General features: G+C 34.4%; 2 protein-coding genes across 2 annotated transcripts; both read right to left on the bottom strand.

The window, feature by feature from the left end:
* Nucleotides 1-1,673: 1,673 nt before the first annotated feature.
* On the bottom strand, nucleotides 1,674-4,747 carry LOC127084878 (GDP-L-galactose phosphorylase 1). Its single transcript, XM_051025392.1, has 7 exons — nucleotides 4,051-4,747; nucleotides 3,855-3,973; nucleotides 3,557-3,616; nucleotides 3,182-3,424; nucleotides 2,689-2,874; nucleotides 2,313-2,561; nucleotides 1,674-2,194 (listed from the first exon to the last, which is right to left on the bottom strand). Exons 1-7 carry the CDS (start codon nucleotides 4,157-4,159, stop codon nucleotides 1,856-1,858), a joined length of 1,305 nt encoding a protein of 434 aa, XP_050881349.1. The 5' UTR covers nucleotides 4,160-4,747; the 3' UTR covers nucleotides 1,674-1,855.
* Nucleotides 4,748-16,546: 11,799 nt separating this feature from the next.
* On the bottom strand, nucleotides 16,547-23,454 carry LOC127084877 (uncharacterized). The gene is made up of 9 exons (XM_051025391.1): nucleotides 23,230-23,454; nucleotides 20,904-20,975; nucleotides 20,142-20,231; nucleotides 19,556-19,598; nucleotides 18,726-18,832; nucleotides 17,867-17,962; nucleotides 17,250-17,440; nucleotides 17,037-17,106; nucleotides 16,547-16,938 (listed from the first exon to the last, which is right to left on the bottom strand). Exons 1-9 carry the CDS (start codon nucleotides 23,422-23,424, stop codon nucleotides 16,828-16,830), a joined length of 975 nt encoding a protein of 324 aa, XP_050881348.1. The 5' UTR covers nucleotides 23,425-23,454; the 3' UTR covers nucleotides 16,547-16,827.
* Between the last annotated feature and the right edge of the window lie 3,839 nt (nucleotides 23,455-27,293).

Below are 27,293 nucleotides of genomic sequence, written 5' to 3'. Positions count from 1 at the left end.
GTCACCGTGTCGGACACGTGTCAAACACCGACATGCGTATGACACTCGTACGACACGTATTAGACACGTTTTTGAAGCGTCCAACAGAAGAAAAAAAAATTTAATTACTGCGGATACGGATACGACACCTTATTTCAAATAAAGGACACAAGTCAAATCAGAAAATTCCAGAATTTTTATTAGAAAAAAACCCTACTAAAAAATTTAAAAATTTTAAAAAATAAATAGGTTTTTTAGCTTTCATATTCCACTTCTTCACTTTTAAAACAACACAATTAGGATTCCTTATTTTTTTATATTTCACTGCTTTTGTCTCCACAAATTTCTTTTATCTTCTTCGATTATTTTTCATTTTTGCGCACCATTGCTTCGGTTTTCACAAGGTATCTATGAATATCATATCATGTTTGAAAGTGTTGAAAGAATTTTTTATTATTTTATCACAAGGTATATGTTTGAAAGTGTTGAAAGAATTTTTTATTATTTTATCTTAAATAAATATAAATTTTGCTTCTCATTTTAAACTCTTTACAAATGTTGTCCATAAATTGCATTATTATATTAATTTACAAAATATATATAACTGTGTCCGTGTCCTATGATTTTTACATTAACGAGATCCTCGTGTCCGTGTCCGTGTCGTGTCCCGTGTCCGTGTCCGGACTTCATAGCTTGCTGCACACAATAAACAAAATCAAAGATCAGATTGTGTTGATAGGGACAAACTCAAAAGTCACTGCTTCATCTTCTGTGGATGATTTCCAAATCATCAGAGCCTTCAAGCTTGTTGTTAGGCCATTACGTGCTCCTCAAATAAAAGAAGTCTTGTGGCATCTCCCGCATCTGAATTAGTTTAAGTGCAATTTTGATGGAACTTACCACCATCATTCTCTTCCTGCTCCAGTTGTGATGGGATTTTTCAAAACAGTCCAATGGAATTTTGTGCTTGCTTTTGCTAACAAGGTTGAATGGTCTTCCTTCTACCTTGCATAATTCAGTGCAGTTATTCGTGCCATTGTGTTCATTTCACACATTTATAAAGAAGAAAACACTTGTCGCGATTACATGACCAATGTTGGTTTCAATTGCAACTCTCTCACCATTTTTGACTTCATTTCTAATGGCATTATGAACGCTTTTTGAAAAGCTCCCTTTTTAATACTTCGTTTTTCAAGATGAGGTTTTAATATAAAATAAAAAAAAAATTGACTATAGATTAAAGGCTGCCCCGCCTCATATGCACATCAATGTTGACCACATATTATATCCCTGACATCATATTTTTGCAGCTAAATAAAACTCGAATCTTTTGCCGGACAATATTGACCAAAAAGACAACTAAGAAATAGTAGTCTCTTTTTTGTCTTTTAAGTAATTAGTTACAATATTTCTTCTAGATACTTCAAAGTAGTACTAAAACACTTTCCCCCCCTTTCAACACAGAGAGAATATTGTTATTTATATTAAAGAGTAATAATTAAATGGTATGATTTTATTTGCTAAAAAGATAATTATAGGGACTATAAACATTTCCTCTCCGTGTCATGCTTTCCACTAGTATGGGATTATGTAGCTAGCAAAATTGAAGTGTTACACCCATATAAAAATGAATATATATACTATTCAAACGTAACTTGATGAGTAAACTACATAAAAATAATAGCAATTGTCAATAAGCTCAAAAGATTGTGTCATTATTTTCAATAGACCGCGAGAAGCACACTATCATACAAACCTCTTATTCCATCAAGTTTTGAAACAATTACAATACTCAAACTTCAAACATATAAATGCATATAGCAGAAAGAACAGTAAATTAAAATGACTGACAATTTATTCATCATAGCCTTGTTAGTTACTGAAGAACAAGGCATTCGTGTGAACCAGCCACCATAGAAGGCTGAGTAGTGCTTGAGCTTACAACATCCGCTTTCTCTACGCATTGAGGCACGAGCGTGACTTCAATTTCATCGGATGTAATGGCTTGAAAAATAAGAGAATTGACTTCTTTAAACCTTGATTCAGAGAGAGAAACCTCGGCGAGAAGCCTCCAAGCATTGGCTTCAGAAGCCTCATCGAAGTCCTTCTTCCTCTTTAACACCATGTGTCCGCTGATTTCCCACACGGCCGGATTAACTTGGGTGTCAAGAAGCTCAGTGCTCACTTCTCCAAGAGCTTGTTTTTCTGCATAGCACTGTTTTTCAAATTAAATTAGTTACCGAAAATATCAATTGTGCAAACTATGGTTTAGTGATTATAAATAGCAGCTACGGCGGGAGTACAACCCGCTATAGATTCGTAGACAAATTTACCTGTGGTAAGAGAAAAACTCGCCTTCCGCAGTCAGAAATAAGAACATTGTAAGGTATATTGTTGTGTTGAAGGCAGATACAGGCTTCGGAAACAGTATTTGCCAAATCATCCAATGCATGACCACCCTCAAAGACAAGTCCTCTGACTGGATAGTTCAACAATATAGATATTTTCACATCACCATTTAGTTTGCCGATTTTCTTAGTAGGAGCCTTTTCAATAGGAAAAGGCAGCTTCAAATAATATGCCTGGATTAATCAAAATCATGTTTTTGTTATTGCCGGAACACTAGATAAGAAATCCAATAAGCCAATAATCAATGTGAAAAATAAGGTGGAAATATAATATATTCGCAATTTGTACAGTAACGAGTACCTGGAAGTGAAGATGGTTGATAGTAGCAAATGCCCCCAAGCTGTTGTAACCCAGTCGAAAATATGGATTTCCTGCTTCGGCTGCCATGTGAAGGGCAAGCAAAAAGCTTGCTTGATCAATCCTTTGGGGCAAACACTCGAAAATTCGAGGAATCAGCAGCACATGCCCATATTCAATGGGACTAACCTGTTAAAAGAGTACATAAACAAACAAAAACATATAAACACCTATTTCAACTGAACCCTCAAGCATGGTTTTACATTGTAGTCGACAACCGCAAATTGCAGCCTGTAAAGGGTTTGGAGATCTCCGCGACCACACCACAACGGGAGATCTACACGGCCTCATTGCGACAACAATTGCGGTTGCATTTGCCTCCAATTTCTCGCAATATGAAGGGATCACAATGTAACCCCAATAAAGACTGCAATTAAAAACAATGACCTAAACTACAAAAAGGTCCTACAGAGAAAATAAAATCCGATAATCATACATTGATGGCAACAAAACTAGGAGAATTCTCAACATCAATTGGTGCATTGGGAAAGAATTGAGCATCCCTGTCACTGCTAGCCTCAAACTGAAACAGGACTTCTTCTTGTCCAACTTTAGTGAAGTTGAACTTTGTTTCATCAAAAGGCTGGAGAACCGTGTCAATTCGAAACTCGGTTGGCCTCTTCTTGAGATGGCGACCCTCATTCAACTGAGCAATGAAACCATGCTCACCCGGAATCACCTACTCCCCCAAAAAAAAACATGAAACCAAGTCCCCTATTAACAATATAACCAAAACAAAACCGGAAGAAAATAACCAACAACAACAACAATAATAACAACAATAGTAATAAGTAATGAAACATATTAAAACCTTGGTTTCACAGGCAGTGACATCATAGCGAAAAAGTCCTCTCTGCATGCGATCCTCCCACTACACAATAAAAAATTCAAAACTCAAATCAAACACATAACACGATGATACAACAATAAATACCTAAATCTTATTCATGACCATCTATGTAGTACTCACACTTCTACAACACCGTCACCAATACAACAACAACAACTAAAACAACATCAACATCTATATAGTTCTGTTCAATTATTGTTATTTACATGTTAATGAGAGTGTTTGTGTTTCTTACATAACTCCAAAATTCCATAACTACCTGTCCAAGAATAATCAAGTCCAAAAAAGCCACACGCCCTTCGCTGCATGCAAGGAGAGCCAAGTCCTCTCCCTCAACCTTACCACTCCTTTTGAAACCATACAGAGGGAGCTTAGCCTCTATTACCAAAAAAAAGCATCATCATGCATAATTCAAACAAAACAACTACAAAAATCAAAATTCAATAAAACACTACCTTGAATGCAACAACTCTTGAGACAATTTCGACCACAACCACTAACAGCATCATCCTCATATTTTTGATAATTGGAAACCACAGTAGGAACTCTCTTAATACTCAACATCTTCTCTGTCTCTCTATAAACTTCTCACCAAATCCAAATCCAAATCCAAAAACAACTAACAAAAATATTTTTTTTCTTCAAACTAGATCTTAAACAAGAGAAGCTAATTGAATTATTCTAAAACCTAAATCCTAAAACCTAAAACAGAATAGAACCACCACCAGCAAGGAAAAGTAGATCGGAAGGACTACCACCTTCAGAAGGCAAAGCACCACGCCCGCCGTGCGGCGAAGGGTTGGTCTCAATCACACAACCCTTGCGTCGTACACAACGGGCATGAGACAGAAACCGTGAAACCCTTTGAATAGCCGTGATGATTTCTACAATGCTTCAACACCCTTTCGGGTTTTCAACACCACACAACCTAAAAATCTCTTCTTTTTCCTATCACTTGTGTATTCTACACACAAAAATTCGACCCGCAACAAGAAATGGCGAAAAGAGAGAAATTTGAGAGCTTTGTGAGGAATTCGGAAGAAAAGGGATGAATTTTGAAATTAGGGTTGTTAATTTGTTATTTTGTTATGAGTTGGTGCCGATGAAGAGGACCAGTGATTTGTTTTATAGTAAATAATAAATAAAAAATACAAAATAAAATAAGATAAAGTAAAATTATGGTGGCAAAAGAGTTGCCCGCCCCATCCTAACTCTCTTAACTCCGTCAGAAAAAGAGATGTAGCGGACAACTATGCTAAGTAAAATTTAAATTAAAATTCTAGCTCACTCTATTAAGGGTGGGTTGATAGGCGATTAACGGCGAATTTACTCGTTTATTTTTTATTTTTTTATTTTTTTCATTTTTTAATAAATTAATTTATAGATTTATTTTTATATTTTTATTTATTTTTTAAAATAATTTTGTATAAAACATTTTTTTAATTTTTTATAAAGTATATTTTGCAATAAATTTTATTTTAAAAAATATTGTATATATTCATAAATAAATATATAAAATAGAATATCAACAAATATTTTAAAATTATAGTTCAAGTATTAATCTTCGACCGATGAGTATTTGATAATTAGATTGGTGGACTGGCGGGACAAATTGTCCTTTTGTACGAGCTTAGGACGGGACATGCCAAACTAGTAAACGGACACAAAATCTAAATTTAATACATATTTTTTTACGGGTGCGCGGATCGAATGCGTGGATCGATCATGCGGGTGATAGCTACTCGTTTTGTGATCCCAAGAAATAAAACAACATAAATACAAATAAAATAAATGAGTAAGAGTTTTGTGGTTATGATTGAATCTTATTGTTATATTTCCTTTTGCATAAGATCACATTTGAAGGAATATGTGGATCTTCTAAAACCTTTCCTTTTAAGAATCACAAGAATCAATCGCATATACTTTTTATTAATTATTGTTTTCTATATTTATCTTTTAATCAATAAAATTTAAAGTATAATGATAATGTAGTATAAAATATTATATATATATCTAATTAAAATATTTTAAAATATTAAATTATATAAGGGATTAGTTACTATACATTAGTGTAAGAAGATTTACATTGTCGATTCATTATCATCGTTTGCATTACTTTATAGGTTTTTAAAATAAAAAATCAAACTTATTTCAATATTCAACGTATAGAATTAACTGACGGTATAAAATCCGTTTACACAGTATATTTTAATTAAATCTATTATATAAATAGTTTAAAATTTATAAACTAACTTGACGAGATATATAATTATTATTAATTGATAGTATATTGTCAATGCATCATTATTTTTCTCTAAAATTTATTATTGTTAATATTATTTATTTATTTTTAAAGTAGAAAAGGCCGAAGAAGTTTGTTATAATAATTTATCGATAAAAATTATTTTTTTTGAATGAAATTATGAGTTTGGTTGTTACCAAAACAAACTATCAATTTGTTGGATACAAAATATATTTTAAAGTGTTACTTTTTAATGGAAAGTGCACATTTAATAATTCTGAATGCGTTTGTTTAAAATTTTAAAAAAATGAAATTAAAACGTGTTGATTTTTAAATAAAATTAAAACGTGTTGATTTTTAAAATAAATATTAAATATAATATTTCAAAAAGTTATAGAATTTATAAATTTAAACGTCGGAAATCAGTATTTTATCTTCATTTTATTCAAATAGATGATTAATCAGATCCACACAAACATAATATATATCAAATTATTTGATGTTTTAACAATTTTAGACGAAAGGTCCTAATTAGTGGAATTGACAACATAAGAAAAAATAAAATTTATAAGATCAAATTGAATTGATACGACAGAAATTCAAAAAATTACAACAAAAAATATGATAAGCTTTTTAGGTCTTTAAAAGATTTTAAAATATGAGTAAAAAAAAAATTAAAATATACGAAAAGATTTGTAAATACTGTATTTGTACATTGTCTTAATAGCTTAAGAATTAATATTAGTTATTTACATACTATTGATAAAAAAATAATAATAAAATGTGGAATAAAACGAGTTTATACAACTCAATTTTTTTAGATGATGATCTTTGTATTTGATTTTTTTTCTTTCAATTTAGAAATTTGATCAATTTTTCTTTTTGACAATTTCTATCTTTTTTTTACTAATATTTTTTATATTGATGATGCTTCTGATTATCTTTGCCCTTTTATTATTATTAAAACCACGTATAGTTTGGGTGAATCAATGTTGCAATATCTCAAAAGGTTCGTGCAACTGTATATGCTACTTATGCTAACACAAACACAATATTAATAGTATACTACTACTTTTTCTCTGTTAGGGTTTAATAGTGTGTTTTCCCGTATGCTTGCCTGCATCTCCGGCCCGGTGGCGACTAATGCAAGGAGGAAGTTTTGGCATCTCATCATGCATAGTACGACGAGATTAGTTCCAACATCCGAATCTACAGGGAGATTCGTCACCTTCCATAGTGTTTTCCTCCGATCTTGGTTTAAATTCCTAACTCTATGGTTAGGGACCTGATTGGTAGGGGCACTAAGGAGGAAGACAGTGATCTTTCTGCTCCGTGGGAATCTCGTCTTTCATTCTTCAACCTCCTGAGACTTATGGTTTCGCCACATTTAGGGTTTGCGCTCGCAAATGCTAGTATGCAAGAGGAGGAAATCTTGCATGGTGACCCCTCCAGCAACAAGAGCATGGAGGATTTTAGCACTTCAAATGCCGGAAAAGAATCATCTCCTCCCAAAAATGGTCTACCTGAAATGATTTCCTACAAGAATATTGTGACAGGGGAAACATACGGGAAGTTGGAACTCAATGAAGAAGAAGAAATCGATATGTAAGAGCTTGAAGAGAATGCTATTAATATATGTGTTGAAGAAAACTAGATATGAGGATATGAATGCCTTGAGTTTATCCTCTGTAATTTGGAAGATCGAAGAATAGCTAAGCCTGGGAAAAAACGGTCATCATAAAGATGCTTGGCAAAAGTATTGGTTTTAGGGCATTGGAAAATCGCCTTTAGCTAATGTGGGCCAAAAAAAGGAGTTTTCAACATCGTTGATGTTGGACAAGAATTCTATCTTGTCACTTACTAGTCTAGAAGATCAAGCTATTACACTTCTTGAAGGTTTGTGGTTGATTTATGACCACTACCTTACAATGCGAGAATGGAGTCCCAATTTCTGGCCCTCTAATGATAATATGAAGCAACTTACTGTATGGGTGAGAATCTCAGTCCTATTGAGTATTATGATCAAAGAGTACTCACATTCATTGATAACGGGATAAGGAAATCCATCAAGGTCGATAAAAATACGTTGTCTCGAGAAAGGGGGAAATATGCTCGATTGTGTATTCAGTTTGACCTCACTAAACCCCTTATGGCTATGTTTTCCATTAAAGGTAGGCACTTCAAGGCTGAGTATGAAGGGTTGCACATATCATGTCTTCAGTGTGGGAAATATAGACACACTGCTGAAGGATATGAAGTCCAAGTGGGGGTTGGAGCCAACAAGGATAGTGGAAACAAGGGCGTCTTTAATGGAAGGAATTACATAGAGAGTCGGGATGGAACAAGGGAAGCTTAAAGGTCCACGAATGGTTGTTCAAAAGGCCAAGCATGGTAGAAACCAAAACAGACAATGTCAAAGATGGTGTGAGTGACAAGAGAAACAGAGATACTTCCAACAGCAAAACCTCTAGATTCCAAGCCCTTTTTAAAGAGTCTACCTATGATGAGCCTCACACTTCTAATGCCATAGGTGAAAATCCTCCTCAAGACTCCTCTCAGAAGTCAGGGATGATTGAAGATGGCTCCCTGCTCAACAGTAATAAACTTCCAAGTAAGGAGCCTTTAGAGAAAGTCACAAATCCTGCAGGACAAAACGCACTAGTTCAGAAAAGACAAAGGGCTAGAGAAAACAAAAAATTAAAACCTTTTGTCAAACATTTGGAGATTTATACTAAAGGAATCAACAAGGGTAAGGGTAAGGAACAAGGGCGTGAGAAAACTAAGGACAATCTTGAGCGTCTCCTAGAGGAAGAGTCAATGGATGAAATCCTTATAGCGGCTCGGGTAGATTCTCCTCAGGTTATGATTCACAATAAACATAATGGATCTTTTCATGAACAAAATTCTAACTTGGAGCAACTTTGACCAAAAGGGATTCTACTTCTTCTCCATACAATAATGTTCTCAAACATGATGGAATTTTATACAATTTTGTCGCTTGCCAAGAGAAGAATGGTGGTATGGATAGGATTGGGGAGTTTGGGGTACCAGAGGTGCCAAGCAGTTCTTAAGGGATTTTGTTTCTTTCCCTACTGTTTTATGATCAATCAAAATATTTCTTGTTTATTCTTGAATTGTCATGAAGCAAGCAATACGGCTTTCTTTAGGGTTTGTAATACATACATCCAAACAAAGAAACCTGATTTGTTAGTCATCATGGAAACTCGCTCTGACCCTAGCAACCTCAACCGTATCTTCTCTAGATTGGGATATAATGGCTTCGCTTTCTATGAAGTTAGAGGTTTTGCTGATGGTATCGCCACGAGATAGAAATATGATAAGTTGTAAGTCCATGTTTTGAAATGCCACTTCTAGTTTATACATTCTCAAACAACCACTGAAAAGATGGAAAAGTTTGACACCTTTCTGCTGTGTATGCCATCCCGTTAGAGGTTCGTAAGAAAGATCTGTATGAGTGCAACTATCCATTAGATATGTTTTGTATGATGTCAAAACTATGATACTTTAGCGTTTATGTACATTGGACAATATCATTTGAATCTAGTTGTGCATTTTAGCATTAGGAAGCATGACAACATGTTTGGAAATGGTTTAGCAAAGATTCACGCATCAAGAAAGGATTTTATGCATCATAAATTCATTTTTGTGTGAAAAAATATATGCAGGTCAACACATACGCATCATAGGTCTACCTATAGAAGTTTTTTTTTCTACAGGTCGACTCATGTGCTGCAATTTTAAAGCCTATAAGCTTTATTCCATGTGCCGCCTCTATAGGTCGGCACATAACATGTACAGGTCGGGACATGACTTGTATAGGTCGACCTATAGATAAAAAATCTTGAAAAATTGCATTGCTTTTTATTCCTTTTGCATTCCTTTTGCTTCTCACTTATTTACGTATATATACTTGGTACACACATCATTTTCTAGTAAGGTTTCTAGAGAGTAAAACTTATATGAAACCAGGATTTTAAAGCATTCTCATCATCTTCAACATTTTCTATGCATACACATAATCAAACTACACATAATAATTTTTGATTGGGTGTCATCTAGATTAGGGTTGATAATGTTCAATTTAGGTTTGTTGTACTGTAAACTGGGTTGAGAACTTTGAGAGTTTCAAATCAGAAAACTGAGTTGGGGTTTTCCTTCAAGATCGTTTAGAGTTTGAAGGTTTTGAACAAGATTACGCAATCTGGACCCGATCAAGTGAAGTCTTTGAAGAACGAGAGGTTCTTGCAAAGGAGTAGCGTGGGACGATGAATCACATTGGTAAATCTTGGGTTTCAACTTTGGGATTCGATCGAGTGAAAGCTTTGAAGAACAAGGGGTTTCTTGCAAAGAAGTAGCATGAGACAGTGAATCGAAGCGGCATTGTTGGTTACTTGATCAAGATTTGATCAAGGTAAGAGAAGGTGTTAGAATCAACATCAAACTTATGATATTTAGGGTTGGATTGCTACATCTCTCTTGTATTCATACATTCGCAAAGTAAGACATATTACATTATCTCAATTTGAATTTGAATTCGAATTGAGGGCGGACGTACCAATATCGAGATTGATTAAGGAACTGTCTAAACAAATCATTATGTACTCTCTCTCTCTCTCTCTCTCTCTCTCTCTCTCTCTCTCTCTCTCTCTCTCTCTCTCTCTCTCTCTCTCTCTCTCTCTCTCTCTCTCTCTCTCTCTCTCTCTATCTATATATATATATATATATATATATATATATATATATATATATATATATATATATATATATATATATATATATATATATAATTTTTTGTTTGCAAATTGTCAATTTCAACAATCGTTTGATCAAATTGTTTGTAATAATTTTTTATTACGTTTTAAAATTGGTGTCGTTGAGTTGATCATAATTCCTTAGGTTGTGATTGGTTTTTAATATCAATAATATCATATAAAATTCCAAACAATAGTAATTGCACACTAAGTGTTTGACAAATTGCTTCAATTGATTTTTTTTTGTGAGTTATCATCGGAAGTAGACTTTCCTTAGTACTTTGCACTCAACTAGTTGTGATTAGTTGTGTTTGATCAATTTGTGAATCATTATCATACCGCTGTAACTACTACACATATCCAAACTTTTTGATAGCGAGTTCGGTTAGATGATTTTGATTATGGATATTTTAACTTGCTTCCGCGCCATAAATTTTTCAAAAATATTTTTTGTCATAGTTTTTAACTCGGGATCTATTCACCCCCCCCCCTCTCGATCTAAGTTTATCGTCTAATAAGTGGTATCACGAGCTCTGGTTAATTTCGTGCTTAAGATTTGCTTATTAGAAAATGGCTATCGAACCTAAAAGGGCGTACAATAAAGTATAAATTTTCACCGGCAAAAATTATGGCTATTGGAAAGTTTGTATGTGTATCCATATCAACTCGGTTGATAAGGGTGTATGGGACGTCCTCATCAATGGTCCTAATGAAAGTACAATGACCAATGGTGAAGGCGTCGTCATGCCAAAACCGGAAAATCAATGGAATGATTATGATAAGAAATTGTTGTCTTACGATTGGAAAGCAAAAACTATGTCACCTTCATACAACATTCCTCCATTGGTAGCACTGAGAAGCTTTTGTATACATATTCATGATGGTAATGGCCTTGTAAACATCAGATAGATGGTTGTAAGCGTCCTGGCGAGTATGTGCGCATGCCGCAATGACATGGGAGCAAGGAATATGGAAGGCCTGGAACTTTCCACAATCACACCAACTTATGTTTAGTTTGACAGCATAGGATAAATTTGCCCTCCCCTCATTATGGTCAATTGTTTCCTGTACAATGAAATTTTCTCTATGACGGTCAAAGACTGTAACCGCGTGTGTGCTAGCTTTGATACTTTCCTCTTTCATCACTTTCATACAACATTCACTGAATATTTGACCCGACATTAACACTGCACTCCATCTTTCACCTCTGGTTGTTAAGGTAGAAACGAACCTATAATAGATTGTTCTGACCAAAGTGGATATTAGTAGATTTCTAATGCCTTTGAATACGTCGTTCATGCATTCCACAAGGTTTGTTGTCATATGGCCCCATCGACAGCCTCCGTCAAATGCCCTTGCCCACTGCTCTACTGGTATGTTATCCACCCATCTTCCTGCATCTGCATCAGACAATCTAATTTCATCACGGTAATATTGAAATGACGGTTGAGTTAGAGGATACCCAGTATTCACCACTTTTTTGCGAAGGTTCTTATCTTTGATTGCACTTATGAAGTTTTGTGCGATATATCTAATGCAGTAGACATAGGTAGAAGGAAGATCATGTCATCTGTTATCATGGTTATTATAAGCACTCTCAATAGAAGCATGTTTTTATGAAATCAAACAGAGATTGGCTTGTGGAGCAACATGTGTTCTGATATGTCGAAGAAAGAAACCCTAACCACCAGCGATTTCACCTTCAACCAAAGCAAAGGCAATGGGAAAGACATTGTTGTTGTCGTCTTGTGCAACAGCCATAAGCAAAGTACCCTTGTATTTGTCGTATAACCATGTTCCATCAATTTGAAAAATAGGTTTGCAGAATGTAAAACCTTTAATGCACGGTTCAAACGCCCAAAAGAGGGAAGTTATGTGTCAAGCATGCAAGCTAGAGGGAAGTCATGTGTCAATCATGCAAGCCCTAGCGTCAGTCCAATTGGCGTTAGCTTGTAATGCTTATACATGGGTGTCAGTCCAATTGGCACCACCTTGTCTTCCATGCAGACCTCGTAACTAAGCATGCAGAGCCATGCATGCGCCCGACTAGGTTAAGATGTAGCATGCATGTAAGCCTAGAGGAGCCTCCACTTTGATTAGCGCTAGCATGTGACAATTGCACATGGACGCTAAACCATTTGGCATGCATATGCAATCACCATTATCCATGCATTCATACTTTTTCATGTCACACCTTATAAATAGCCAAGAAAGTCTCACATTTTTTCCTCACCGACACTCACTTCTTCCTCAAAAACAACAACTCTTTCATCTGCAACAACCACTTTTTCAACATTTACTCCGACAAGATGTCTCTCCTCATAATGGGTGAATCGCACAGGGGCACAGTTGCAAACATATCAACTTATGTAAGCGTTTAATTCTTCTATTATTTGTCTAGAATAATTTTTAATAACGGTACTTAATTTGTTGTTTATCTTTTATAAAGTAACGTATTTTGTTGTTTCTTTTATAGGATGTTTCTAGGTTTCGAACTCGGGTCCACGAATTTGTACAAATGAACCCGATGATTCAACTGTATGTCGAACTCGCCAATTTTGGACATATAAGCAAAATAATGTCTTGGTAGGTGGATAATAAATTCATTCTTACATTATGTGAAAGATGGCATCCCGAGAAGCACACATTCTGGTTTCTAACTGGTGAATGTATCGTGATGCTAGAAGACGTCTACATGTTATTGGGATTGCCTATCGAATGTAAGGCGGTAAATGGTAAAACCAAATATCTGAATTCAATTTGCATGAACCTCTTGGATGCTGATTTGTTAGATGATAACTCGAGAGGTCAATGTATAATCATTTCACGCATTAAGGCATATTATAACAGCTTACAATTAGATGGGAATTCTACCGAAGAGGCTCGAATAATAAAAACTAGATGTTACATTATGCTTTTAATTGGTTCATTTTTATTTCCCGAAGGTAGTGGTTCTAGTATGCATGTTATGTATTTACCTTTACTAAGACATGTAGATAGAATAGGAAGTTACAGTTTGGGATCTGCTTGTTTGGCTTATCTTTATAGCTCTTTGTGTAAAAATTCACACAAATACACATCTATCTTTTCTGGATGTGTTGTTTTGCTTCAAGCATGGGGTTGGTCCAGACTACCATCCCTAGTGCCCGTCAACAACAACTCTTTCATATTCCCGTATGCACAAAAGTAATTTCTTTAAAATGGACTATATTTACTTACTTTACCGATTATTATCTCTAAATAATATTTTTACCTTTATGGTGCAGATGGTCGACACGTGGTATGAGTTATAACAGATGTCCTAGACACTGTATTACCTAGTATCGCAATCTCTTGAATCACCTTCGACCGACAGATGTATGGTCATTAACCTAATTATTTCATAATAATTTATTAATTTCTTCTACTAAATTTATATTCTAACATATGTTCACATTTCAATTCATTTTGCGTCCATATCTAAATTTGGATCATGACCATGAAATCAACGAACAAGACGCAGCCGTTTAGACTGCATGTACACCGATCATAAGATTCACCACTATGGAGATGCACAATAATGATCGTGTTAAATTGCAGTTCGGTATGCTTCAACGCATCCCAGATCCCCCGACAAACCTAGGAGAATGGCATCTACGCAAAGTTTACGATCAATGGAACTTTAACTCATGGCAAAGCTTCGCTAGATCTGAGTGTCGCAAATGGAAGCACCGCCATGACCATGTCTTAACTGACGTTGTGATACCAACTGAAGAAAAATCAAGTCGTAATTATATATGGCTTGGTACAGATCGGTTGAATTTGAGTTCATCGCCGAGGATATGTACCTATACGACCCACACCATGCAACTTACACACCAAAAGGCTCAACATCTAACCTCCAACAACATTTCCAGACCGGTTACTCGCAACCCCCAATCCATCAAAATTTCCGATCCACAAACACACAAACCTACAATCCTAACATGCCAAACACCCAACCACAATACCAAGAGCATACCCCGTACCACCAACAACAACTAGATCATCATCAAGACATTCAACATCGCTTTGCACCCAACACATCATCCTATCATAGCTGCCTTAGCCAAAACACTCAACGATCATTTAACACCAACCGTATCTTCTCCTACTATAGCCAAGAGCCTAAACATCTCAAAACCAAAACCTTTAACAACCATATTGCTACCAAACACCACAACAATCATTTCAACCTTTCCTCGACGCATCATTCACACCAATGTCTCCCTTCAATCGTCCCGGTCGCCCTCCAACAACTCAAACACGACCCAACTACTCTGGCATGGGTCATGAATTCAGCTATGGCGGTACCCCTTCGATGCATACACAAGACTACGCTGATTTGTCCGACTATCTGAGACAATCTCCTGCAGTTAGTGGTGATGTTCTTGGGCCCTCAGATACTCAAACACCTGGGGTGAATCATCAACGTGGGTTAGGGCCACGAGTTCGGATAGCTAGGGGATGTGGGACCGGAGGTCGGTTAGGTGATCTCGGTCATTGGCATTACTATTTTTTGTGTAAACGGGTATTAATATTAATATGAATTGGTCCAATTTCGACTTTATCTATCATGTACAATATTTTTCAAAAAAAATTACCAAAACACGCACAGGTGCCAGACCAATTGGCGCCTCCTTTAAAGCTTAACACATAAGCGTCAATTGGATTGGCAACACAAGGAACACTAGCCAATCCAATTGACGCCTCCTCTCTAAGTTTAAGAGTAGACGCCAATTGGTTTGGCGCCTCCTCTTCAAAGTGGGGTAGATTGGATTTTTTTTTTAAAACAGGGTTATTTTGGATTATTTTTTTAACACATGGGTATTTGGGTAAAAAAATCCTATTAGAATGTGGTTGGATTTCAAATCAATAAAATCATACAAAATTTTAAATGGAATTGATTGCACACAAGATGTTCGATAATTTGTCTCAATTACGTTTTTGTGTATTTTATCATTGGAAATAGACTTCGTTTTTATTGTAGCATTCAAGTTATTGTTGTTAAAAGTATATTGATCAACTTGTTCTCATTATCATAACTTGATTCTATATACGCATATCCGGACTTTTTGATAGCGGTTCAGATTAGACGATTTGATCCTGGTCACTTCCATTAGCCATTAAATTTTTCAAAACAACTTTTATAAAGTTTTTTAACTTGAGATCTATCCACTCCCCCACTAGATAAGTCGCCTTCGTCTAACACATGTGTCTACGTGTCTTTGTAGCGGCAACAAAAATGAAAATTTCCAAAATTTCCAATACAGCCTACACATTTCCAGGAAAAATATATAAATTTCAAAATTTTCTAGTATTTATACAATGATATAACAGTAAAAGTACTCTAAATATGGGGTACTCTAAATATGGGGTAGGGTTGGAAATTTTAAACCTCCAAATTGAAAAATTATCTCAAGGATGTAGGAAACAGCCAAGATAGAGTTTCATTTGCAATATTATAATTTTGAATGCTTTAAAGGACCCTATAGATGAGGGAGTTTCTCCTTAAATATTGATATTGTTGTTTGATGCAGCAAATTTTGAAGCTTTTCACATCCTTGTAACTATCATGCTACTGCAACCTTTTTAAATTATCAAACTCTTTAAGAATGTCACCAGAGAGGTAATTTGGTGATAGTTAGATTTGCTTTCATTTTGACCCCTCCAAACACCAAGTCAGATGATATCTTTCACACTTGCCATATCAACAAATCTCTTTGACAATGATGGTTTAACCTTAACAATTCATGTGTGCTTTACAAATGTCACAATCCTTCTAACGGACTTTTTACCGCCATTAGCAAAGCATAGCCAAACAGCATAGAACTATGGCAAAAACTAATGTATGGAAGAAGTCTATAATGTAAATATGAAATTACCACCGTAACTGAAATATACTAACTAAATAAACAATTACAAACAACCCTCGGAATCGTTTTATTACCTCAATGAAAATGGTGTTTGCATAATCCTTAAACATAAAAAGGCATTTCCCAATTATGTATCTTAAACTTGAATTATTTTATATGAAACTGTACATACTCCCCAAAAATGTGGAATGTACTGTTCACGGAGGTGAAAAGAATCACCTTAGGTAATAGTAAATTTATTTTACACACAAGTCTTCCAATATAGTTCTAGAGCATCAATAAGCTCACCAAATTCCAACAATATTACAATATAACAACTTATACTCAATTCACCATTAGATGATCAAACCCTCCTCCACCTTGCAGTGCAGGAACCCGATTCCCTCCAACATTGTGCAGCAATTGTTGCAGCCACTTCCTAGTTGTAGGGTCCTCCTGAATACATAAAACCAAGACCAATCAGTGTAAACAAATTAAAAGCTTGAAACATGTGATTTGAATAACATAATGAACTAATCGCAGCAAGGAGTTACTCGAAGGCAGCTGCTGAAAGTCGCGTCTCTTAACATGTCAGGAAGACAGCTTCTTAGTGCATCACAAGCCCTGTTTTGACAAGACCAAGAGTTTGATTAAAGATGGCATTTGAAACTTGGAAGGAAAGGAAAGGGCGTGTAAAGAAGAAATTTCAGTTGAAAGGGAGGAGGGGATGAAGGAACTAGCATGAAGTTGCAATCCTACTAACAAACCTTGGGTTATCAGACAGGCGAAGATAGCATCGAATGATATGCTTCAACAGACGAGATGATGGTTGCTCAGCGAGAGCTGCCACCATATTTCCGAGAACTCGACCTACTGCGAAAAAACGCTCAGCAGTAGTACAGATATAGTCCAAGCCAACATCATCTAACAGAATCTTTTGAACAATAAATGTTGCAACCTGTTGCAGCAGAGCCTTCATTAGACTATCATGCTCAATTTTATCATTATCTCATATATCTCATATAACAGTAATAGGGAAACCAGACAGCAGCAACATCAAATAAACAGGTGGCTTAAAATCTATACAGCAAAAAATCAAAAGTTTATCCTAATGACCAAGAATTGTATTCAATAGTTGATCCTAATGACCAAGGTCTGAATGCATAAGCAGATTCATTGTATGTATGTCCAATACAGCACTAATATAAAATATAAATAAATAAACACAACCTTACATGCAAAGGTACATGCGAATCGAACATAGACAGGAAAATTTTGGCTACAATATCACGAAGGAAATTGTAATCAAGTCTGATTCGCCAGAAAATTACTGTATTTGCATAAATTTGCCCAGGACTGGCAATCAAGAATCAGTAAACTCAACTGTTTTGGAGAGCTCACTCCCCATTTCCATCGTGCGCAGGCACAGGGGAATTATTTCAGTAGAAAGCAGAAAACTAATAACCTCAGTATCATCAACCTGGTAAACAAAAAATTCAGACTAAATTGTTAGAATTGAAAAACATTAGCATAGATAATAATAATAATAATAATAATAATAATAATAATAATAATAATAATAATAATAATAATAATAATAATAATAATAATAATTAAAAAAATGGCCTCGGGCATTTTTTAAGACCAACATGTTGTACGAGACATAATGTTTGGCAGTAAAAAACCAACACAAAAATAAACTAAGTGTAGCAAAGATGAGAATGTTGTGTTGGATATGTAGTAAGATTAGACGAGATAAGATTAGAAATGACAATAATAGAGTGTTGGGGTGGCATCTATAGTAGAAAAATGATGAAAATAGACTTTGGTGGTTTGGACATATAGATTTTGTAGCAAGAGAGTAGATCAGATGGAAGAGAGTCAAACAACTAGAGGTAGAGGAAGACCTAAAAACACTAAGAGAACTATTAAGAAAGATCTCGAGATTAACGAGTTGGATAAAACCATAATGTTTTATAGAACATTATGGCGTGGTTTGGTCCATGTAGCCAACCCCACTTAGTGGGATAAAGCTTCTTTGTTGTAGTGGAATATAAATAGTTGGAGACTTTTAATTTGTTCCCCTCCCATAGTTCTCAGCTCATCAAACAAGTTGGACTTTCATTCCATTGTAAAAATCTGTGTCAAGGATTTTGTGATAAATCTTTGACAATTTGTTGTGTACTGGTTAAAAAAACTGAAGTTATTTGCACCTAACATCAGAATGAGTAAGGAAAAAGTACCTTCACCAATGCGCCAATGACACCAAGACTAGTAAGCCTCAAGTACTCAAAAGGTCTTGACTTACTTGTTGTGTTCAAGAAGGGATACAGATACAATGGAATATGAGCTGAAGAAAAGAAAAAGCAAGCAAAAAAGTTCATTATACGAATACAACACACACTTATGAACTATCCTTAATCAATAAAAACAATGGATCATGTGGAGTCAAAGCACTCTCCTTATTTTCAATATAAAACGAAAAAGTATTGTACCATCCAATTTCCAAATGCTTCTGGTTTTGCCGGTTTAAAATTGTAAAGACATCGGAAGTAAGAAAAATTCAAAAACAACAAAGAAAAGATATGAGTATGTCCAAAAAAAAGAGAATCAGATGTGGTAACCTTTAAATAATAGGAGACAGTTTGAGCAAAATGGTAAGTTCTAAGGTTAGAAAGGCAATAGCGAGGTCATGTGAGTTGCATTTAAAATTTATTAGCACACTCATTTTTACTCATAGAAGCTATTTGTTAGATGTATGACCTTAGGCATAGCATCCCATCATAGCCTTCATCCATATGCAGTCTATGATTAAGTACATTAACTTCGTGTGTTTCATGTCCATAGGACTCTTTCCACTTAATTGTATTACTTAGATGGAAACGGCATCAACCAAATCTAGAGAAGTCAACACCATTTCCCAAAGCATTTCAGCAAAATAAAAAATGCCAATTTTAATTTTTAAGAATGTGCTATTCCAATCCAACCACTATCAGAATATTTGATGCATATAGATGATAAAAAAAATTCAGAAATTCAAAGTCCATCGGATGAATGAGAAAAGTAACATTACCGTTGAGGAATAGCATCCTTGTGTCCGGGTGAGATGCTACGCACTGTAAGAAAATAAAAGGAGAAAAAAAAACCTTAGTGGTATCAATTTTTTTCATTTTCTTTATGATGTGTATCAAATGAAGATAAGACAACAAAACAAAAAGTATAATAGTTATGGCTGGTACATTTTATAATCATTTGATTATCTGAACTTAAGATTTAAGTAACTGAAAAAACACTGCACATTATTGTCTTCTTTTCTTTTCTCCTATCTTGAGAAGCAAGCAGGTGGAATGGTCGGATACAGATAACCTACTGCGCACAATATATCGTGTAATATTCCATAACACACACAAACGTCGTTCTAACAAGTGTTAGGCTTTTCATGTGTTATGCCTTCTTGAAATTTTACCAACAAGCAACAACTTTGGTGTGTGTATGCTTTTTATGTGTTATGCCTCCTTGACATTCAACTAAAATGTATTTACTAAACACATGATATAAAAGTTCAAATTTCATAGTTTGGTGACTTAAGATACGAGTAATCATATAATCAAGTTAGTCACAGACAAATACAATGAATGAGGTAGACAAACTTTTCTAACCTGAAGAAGAGCAAGAGCATTGCACACTCGATTTGATTGTGCAGGAGTGAGATTGGGTGGTGATAGCACTGGGTATATCGATACTATTTCCTGAAAGAAAACAAAACATCAAATTCTAGTAAGTGGAAGACATCTGAGTTTGGAAAACAAAACTAAGAAGATCCAATGCTTCAAAAATGAAATGAGATATAAGTTTTGTCAAGGATGTTAATGCAAAGAAAATGAAAAACACAGAGTGGGAGAAACTGAAAGGGAATATACAGAGCAGGCTGAGGTAACAAAATATAAAACGAAAATAAATGTGGAGAAACTGAGTGCAGTTTGCAGAGAATGCGGACACTACAAACATTTTAATATTAACTAATTTTAATATGCATTGAGGGAGCAGGTAGGATGGCCAATTTTTAGATTTAGAGTTTTGAAATGGTTGAAACCAAGTATAACAGCAGGTTAGCAAAATATTTAACAGACTAAAACGAAGAAAAAGGGGGAGAATAGAGAAATATGTAAGCCCAAATATATTAAAAACCAAGGAAGTAAAAATTTATGTAGTCAATGGTGAATAGCAGAGTAGAGCAGCCAACCTCCAAAATGCTAATGCTATAACTAATTTTGCCACTACTCAAAAAACTCAAAGCAACAGGGCAGGGTTTCGCTTAGCGACTAGGGGCTTCTATTGATTTCAGATTCATACGAAAGGTAATAACAAGATGAGCCAAACACTAGAGACAGGGAATATATAGTACTAGAGACATAGCATACCTGTAAAAGTGCTGCAATAGTACCAAATGAATTCCATAGCAAGGGAGCAAGATCTTGAAATTGCTCTCTCTTCTGCAATACATAAAACAAAAAATGAGATACCCTTGAGTGCAGTAGCAATACCAAACAGACAGAAAACAAGTCAAATCATCATGATATAATTCAATAGGTGTCTTTTATCACGAATTTTAAAATTAAATAGTGAATCAGCATCAATCCATTAACAAACAATGATTTCATCTCGGAGATAACCCCAAATTCAACAAAAGGAAGAAATAATGCACAAACCAAAGCCAATGATCATACTTTACTCAAAAACAAAATTGTAACAACAAACAAGGGAAAGAAAGCTTCAAAAAACACGCAAAACAGAAAAACAAAGTCAGATTGGCCCGACACGGCAACAAACCTCATAATAAGAAACACGTAAACATAATATAAATGCCATATCTTCACAATTAACAAACATTTGAAGCTAGAACAAAGTTTCAATCCATATCTGCAACAGTAAATTAATTAAAAACAACCTAACGGCGCATTACCAAAAAATTTAAAAACAATCCCATAAATGCGGTTGAGATGGTAAGTAAAAGGTTGTGGGAACATTTAATGTGTTGAAACGTGGGTTTGAACCCGCAAAACCCCTCTTCACAACATTGCGTATGTGAGACTTGCTGCTAACCCTCTTTGAAACCAAAAAAAGATAAAAACAAATGGAGTTTCAATTTTGTTTTTAATCCATACCATCTCAACTCTAATCTGGAATTCTAAAAATAAAAAGAAAAACAGTAACCTTGCAGAGCTCAAGAAGTGAACTTTCAAGGTGGTTCGGGTTGCAAGTTTTAAGGACGCGGCAGCAGAGGGCATCGTGTCATTCTCCGCAGTGGCTGAACCCTGGGCAATGGTACCCTAAATAGGGGTTACACTGCTACCAAGCACCGTTCATAGCCAGGGACCAGAAAAGCTTGGCGCTGTTGATATCTTCTGTTTTGGTTTCTGACCTTACCCGCTCGCTTTATCTCATCCTTGAAAACACAACACGGCAATTTAACATAACGTCACTATACTGTCATGCTTTGATGCATGCGGTCCACGTGTCTTACATGGAAGAGAAAAAAAGGTATCGAATACCAGTTTTTGATACAACTGTTATTTTTTCCATTTCCATCTATGTTTCTTTGAAGATGTAGGTTTTCTGATTTTGGCAATTCAGATCCAGCTCAAGATCACAAAACGACAGACAATAAAGGGGTAAAATAGCAAATTTTGTAATTGCCATGAAACTCCATGCAATTTAACACGCCCCCCACACGCAAGCTGAACATCTGTAGTTTTTTACACAGCTTTTTTGAGCCTGAGACTGGACATTTGTATTTTGAAAAATTCTAGGTTACCTTTGAAAAATTGTGGGTAAATTACCCCACAGCAAATTAAAATCAACCACACGTACTCACTAACTTTTTTCAAGTTCTACGTCAATGTTTGACGTAGTTAGTGAAGTACACGTGGCTGATTTTGGTTGTGAGTAACTTGCCCATAGTTTTTCAAATGTGACCTAAGCCTCACCTTGTATTTTTAAAACACACCTTTCTAGAAACATGTAGCTTTTAACACACTTCGAAAATCTGTAGTTTAACACTTGATCCGACTCGAGACTGGACATATCTAGTTTATCCATTGAGATATCAAGATTGGCAAATCAGAATTCAGAATAAATTAGGTTTAACTAAACAAAAAAAAATCCAGTTCAAAAATTGAATCATAATAAATTAGATTCAACTGAATCAGATCAAACAATGATTACATCTCCCATGCAACCCTAACTTCAACAAAGGAGCAATCAATGATCCATAAGTCAGAGCCATCACAACCAATTCTCAGTCCCACCAAATTGATCTCATTATAAATTTATAGTGAAATCTAAATCAATAATCATTAACTAAAAACAAATGTAAAAACATACCCACAAGATAACAAAAAAAAAGTATAATTCAAAAACTTATAACAAGAACAATTAACTAAAAAATGAAAACATTGTGATCCTCCTCACCTCGAGGGATTAGTCTCTGCAGTTTGCGGGCAGAGGATACCGGTTTTATACCAAAAAAAAACTAAAAAAATGAAAACCAGAATAAAGTATCAACAGACAACCACAGAGATAAACAGTGTAACAATATCATGTCACAACAATTAACTAACATATATGCAAATCGAAACAGTTCTAATCCATAATAAATAAAAACCCTAATCACAATGAAACGGAGATTTTCGAGATTGTTTACATTTGAAAAGGAAATGAAAGGGAAAAAGGCTTCGATGATGATACCTTAGAGAGTTCGAGAAGAGCATTTTCACGAAGCTCTGGGTTGCTGAGCTCGAGAACGAGTTGTTCAGAAGAAGCCATGTTACGATCCCTGTTTCCGGCGGAAGATTGAGAGCTAGCAACGGAAGAATGAGAAATAGCAGTAGCACCAACGCCGAATGCAGAGTTCACAGACAGATAATGGGGCAAATTCGACATCTGTCAAATGAATTCCACGTTTTGCACTATTCTTATACAGTATTATTACAATTTATTTATATTTATTTATATATATACTCTCTCATTTCTTTTTAGAGAATAATTACTATACGCCGCTGTTAGTGTAAAAAGTTTTACCCCGTCGATTTATCACCATCACTCGTTTGTATTACTTTATAAATTTTTAAAATAAAAGTCAAACTTCTTTTAATATTCAACGTTTATAATTAAGTTATGGTGTAAAACCATTTTACACTGACAATGTATTTCAATTAATCTCTTCTTTTTAATTAGAATTTAATTGAAATACACTGATAGTGTAAACTTACATCGTCAGTTAATCCTAAACGTTGGATATTGAAATAAGTTTTACTTTTATTTTAAAAATTTATAAAATAATACGTTCGGGTGATGGTGATGAATCGACAGTGTAAATCTTTTTACACTATATAATAATTAATCCCTTTTAATTATTATTTTTTAACATTTTATATATGTCAAAAAAGTTAAATACTTTTATTTTTCAAACAATAATTATTATTTACTTATAATATCTTTAATTATTTATTATTTAATTCAATTTTATTCTTTTTTTACAATAGATTATTAGGAATCTTTTTTTACAATAGATTATTAGGAAAATTTTTGAAAAATTAAAATTAATACTATTTTAAATTTTGAAAAAGACAATTAAAAATAATTTATATATATATATATATATATATATATATATATATATATATATATATATATATATATATATATATATATATATATATATATATATATATATATATATATATATATATATATATATATATACTATACACTGTCAGTGTACAAAGTTTTACACCGTCGATTCATCAACATCATCCATTTATATTACTTTATAGATTTTTAAAATAAAAGTCAAACTTCTTTTAATATCCAGCGTCTATGATTAACTGACGGTGTAAAATCTTTTTACATTGTCAGTGTATTTCAATTAAACTCTCTCTCTCTCTCTCTCTCTCTATCTATCTATCCATCTATCTATCTATCTATCTATCTATCTATCTATCTATCTATATATATATATATATATAAGAATAGAGAGAGTATTATATTATATGTTGTATATTTAGTCAAAGTAATGTATATTGTTATATTTGGGTCAATATTCATTTATTTGCATCCACCAAAAATAACAATTATTTATGTGTGTGTGTGTGTGTGTGTGTGTGATTGCTAAGTAAATTAAATGTTTTTCCTCAACTTAACGATTGAAGTATTTATAGGAATTCCTTAGGCTTGGATCTTGGGGCCTAAAAGGATGGTTATCGCCTCTTCCTCTCAAGAGCATGGGAAGTGGAGTCGTTATTTCTTCTACGATTCTAGAGAACGTGGCTTCCTTCTTCGATTGCCTCTCATGTCGTTGTGGGATAAATACATGTCATTTCCACGTTCTCATAAGTGGGTGAGTTTATCGGGGTTGGGCGCGTTATGATAAATAGGCGCACATTATGATAAATAGACGATTAATAACCCTGCTATGGGCGATGGATATTATTTGTCCGCCCTTAGTGCATCTTGAGTTGCCTCCTGTATATCATTCGCAAATATGCTAATACATATTCTCTGAAGCACGAGTTCTTGTAAAGTGGAAATGATTTAGTCTTAAGCTCCTCTTTGAAACTCTAAGTGGAGTACCTCATGCGATACTTTCATTACTACAGAAAACTCATTTCACGACGGTTGGAAAAGGAATACCATCATGGTTGATCAACCGTTGTGAGGTAAGGTCACTACTACAAAATATATCTTTAAAAACATTATTTTCCTACGGTCATTCAGTCCACAGTTGTAATATCTAAAATTGGAAGCACTTGGCTTTTTATTTTTTTTATTAGAAGATATTTCATTAAGGTTGTAACAATTATGGTGATAAATTAAGTGTTACAAACTTTGAATCACATCAGCAAGATTTTATTATTTTTCCTATTAAAAAAAGTGTGTGTCCTTTAAACTCATAAGTTAAACAAAAATTGAATTTTTTTTAACTACGGTTCTATTTATCCACCGTGGTAGCATGTTATGTATTTTACTACGGTTGTTATTATCAATCGTAATGAAAGGTTTTATTGTAAATTAAAATAAAACATATTCTTTATTTCTTTTATAACATGCCCTATGCGAACCAGACGACGAAGATAGCAAACTCTTCATTTTCACCATCTTCATTCATTTGGAACAAAAATCTTCACCATCTTTATTCTTTTGGAACAAAAATATTCATCATTTTCATTTTGTGTTCATCGTCTTCATTCATTTGGTCTCTTCCTCCTCTTTGAAGGATGGTATGTTACTTTTCATGGATGATGTTCACTACTTTTATTCCTTTTTGTTGATTTTATTGTTAATTTTCATGATTGATTTTCATTGATTTCATTGCATTTTTTAACTTTGTCAACTTCGTCAGAATAGTACAGTCACAATGAACATATATATTATAGTGTTCATATTGTTCCTACTTCATAGTGCATTGCGTTTTTGTTGTTAAATATTATATCATTGTGATGGATATGCATATGCTTTAGGTTTAGTGTTATGTTATTGTTATGAATATCCTTTAGGTTTAGGTTTTGGTGTGCCATTCACATTATTCTTTTGATATAAATTTCAAAATTTATTATGGATCATAGTTTGATGAAAACTGATATAAAGCGAAACATGGAGTCACAAATTCACGAAGTTGATGAAGATGAAGATATGGATGATCGACTAGAAGATATGTTCCGTGATATTGGAGAATCTTATTTTAGAAAGGTCCATATTTATGATACTTTATGTAGTGATAAGGACACCCATTTATATAAGGGGTGAAAGAGTTTTACATGATTGTCTGCGGTGTTAAAATTGTCTAATCGGAAGGCAAAAAATGGGTGGTCGGATAAAAGTTTCACGTAATTGCTTGATTTCCTGAAACAAATACTACCATAAGATAACAATTTGTCAGATCGTTGTTATGATGCCAAAAAGATATTGTGTCCAATAGGTTTGGAGTATATCAAAATACATGCATGCCCTAATGATTGCATATTATAAAGGAAAGAGTATGAAAATTTGGATCAATGTCTGGAATGTGGTGTGTTGCGTTACAAGTTGAAGGACAACAATGATGATGACAATGACAATGTTAGTGGGAAGCGTCCTCCTGCTAAAGTGTTATGGTACTTGCCAATAATTTCAAGATTCAAGAGAATTTTTGCTAATGCGAATGATGCAAAGTATATTAGATGGCATGTAGATGAAATAAAATGCGATGGAAACATTTGCCGTGTAGCTGATTCTTTGCAATGGAAGAAAATTGATTCGTTATTTATGGATTTTGGCATTGAGCCAAGAAACCTTAGGCTTGGGCTTTCCACCAATGGAATGAACCCCTTTGGTAATCTGAGTACTAACCATTCTTTGTGGCATGTTCTTCTCACGATTTATAACATATCTCATTGGTTGTGCATGAAGCGCATGTATATGTTGTTAAGCATGATGATTTCTGGATCACGACAACCTAGAAACAACATACATGTTTATCTAAGTCCATTAAATGAAGATTTATAACTTTTATAGGAGGAAGGTGTTGAGGTTGATGATGCATATTCCGGTGAAAAGTTTAAGATGTGTGCAATGTTATTTTGCACAATTAACGACTTTCCTGCATATAAACAACTTGGATGGATATAGTGTCAAAGGACATAAAGTGTGTCATATATGTGAATATAATACTTGTTATCACCAACTTGAATTTGGAAAAATATCATTTACCTTGGGCATCGAAAACTTCTAAAACTCGGTCTTCCTTATCATAGATTGCGGGAGGCTTTTAATGG

The sequence above is a fragment of the Lathyrus oleraceus genome, chromosome 5 (genome assembly GCF_024323335.1).
Source record: "Lathyrus oleraceus cultivar Zhongwan6 chromosome 5, CAAS_Psat_ZW6_1.0, whole genome shotgun sequence".
In the NCBI taxonomy this organism is placed as follows: Eukaryota; Viridiplantae; Streptophyta; class Magnoliopsida; order Fabales; family Fabaceae; genus Lathyrus; species Lathyrus oleraceus.
Note: the sequence above shows the minus strand (reverse complement) of the source record. Positions and strands in the feature narration are given on the sequence as shown.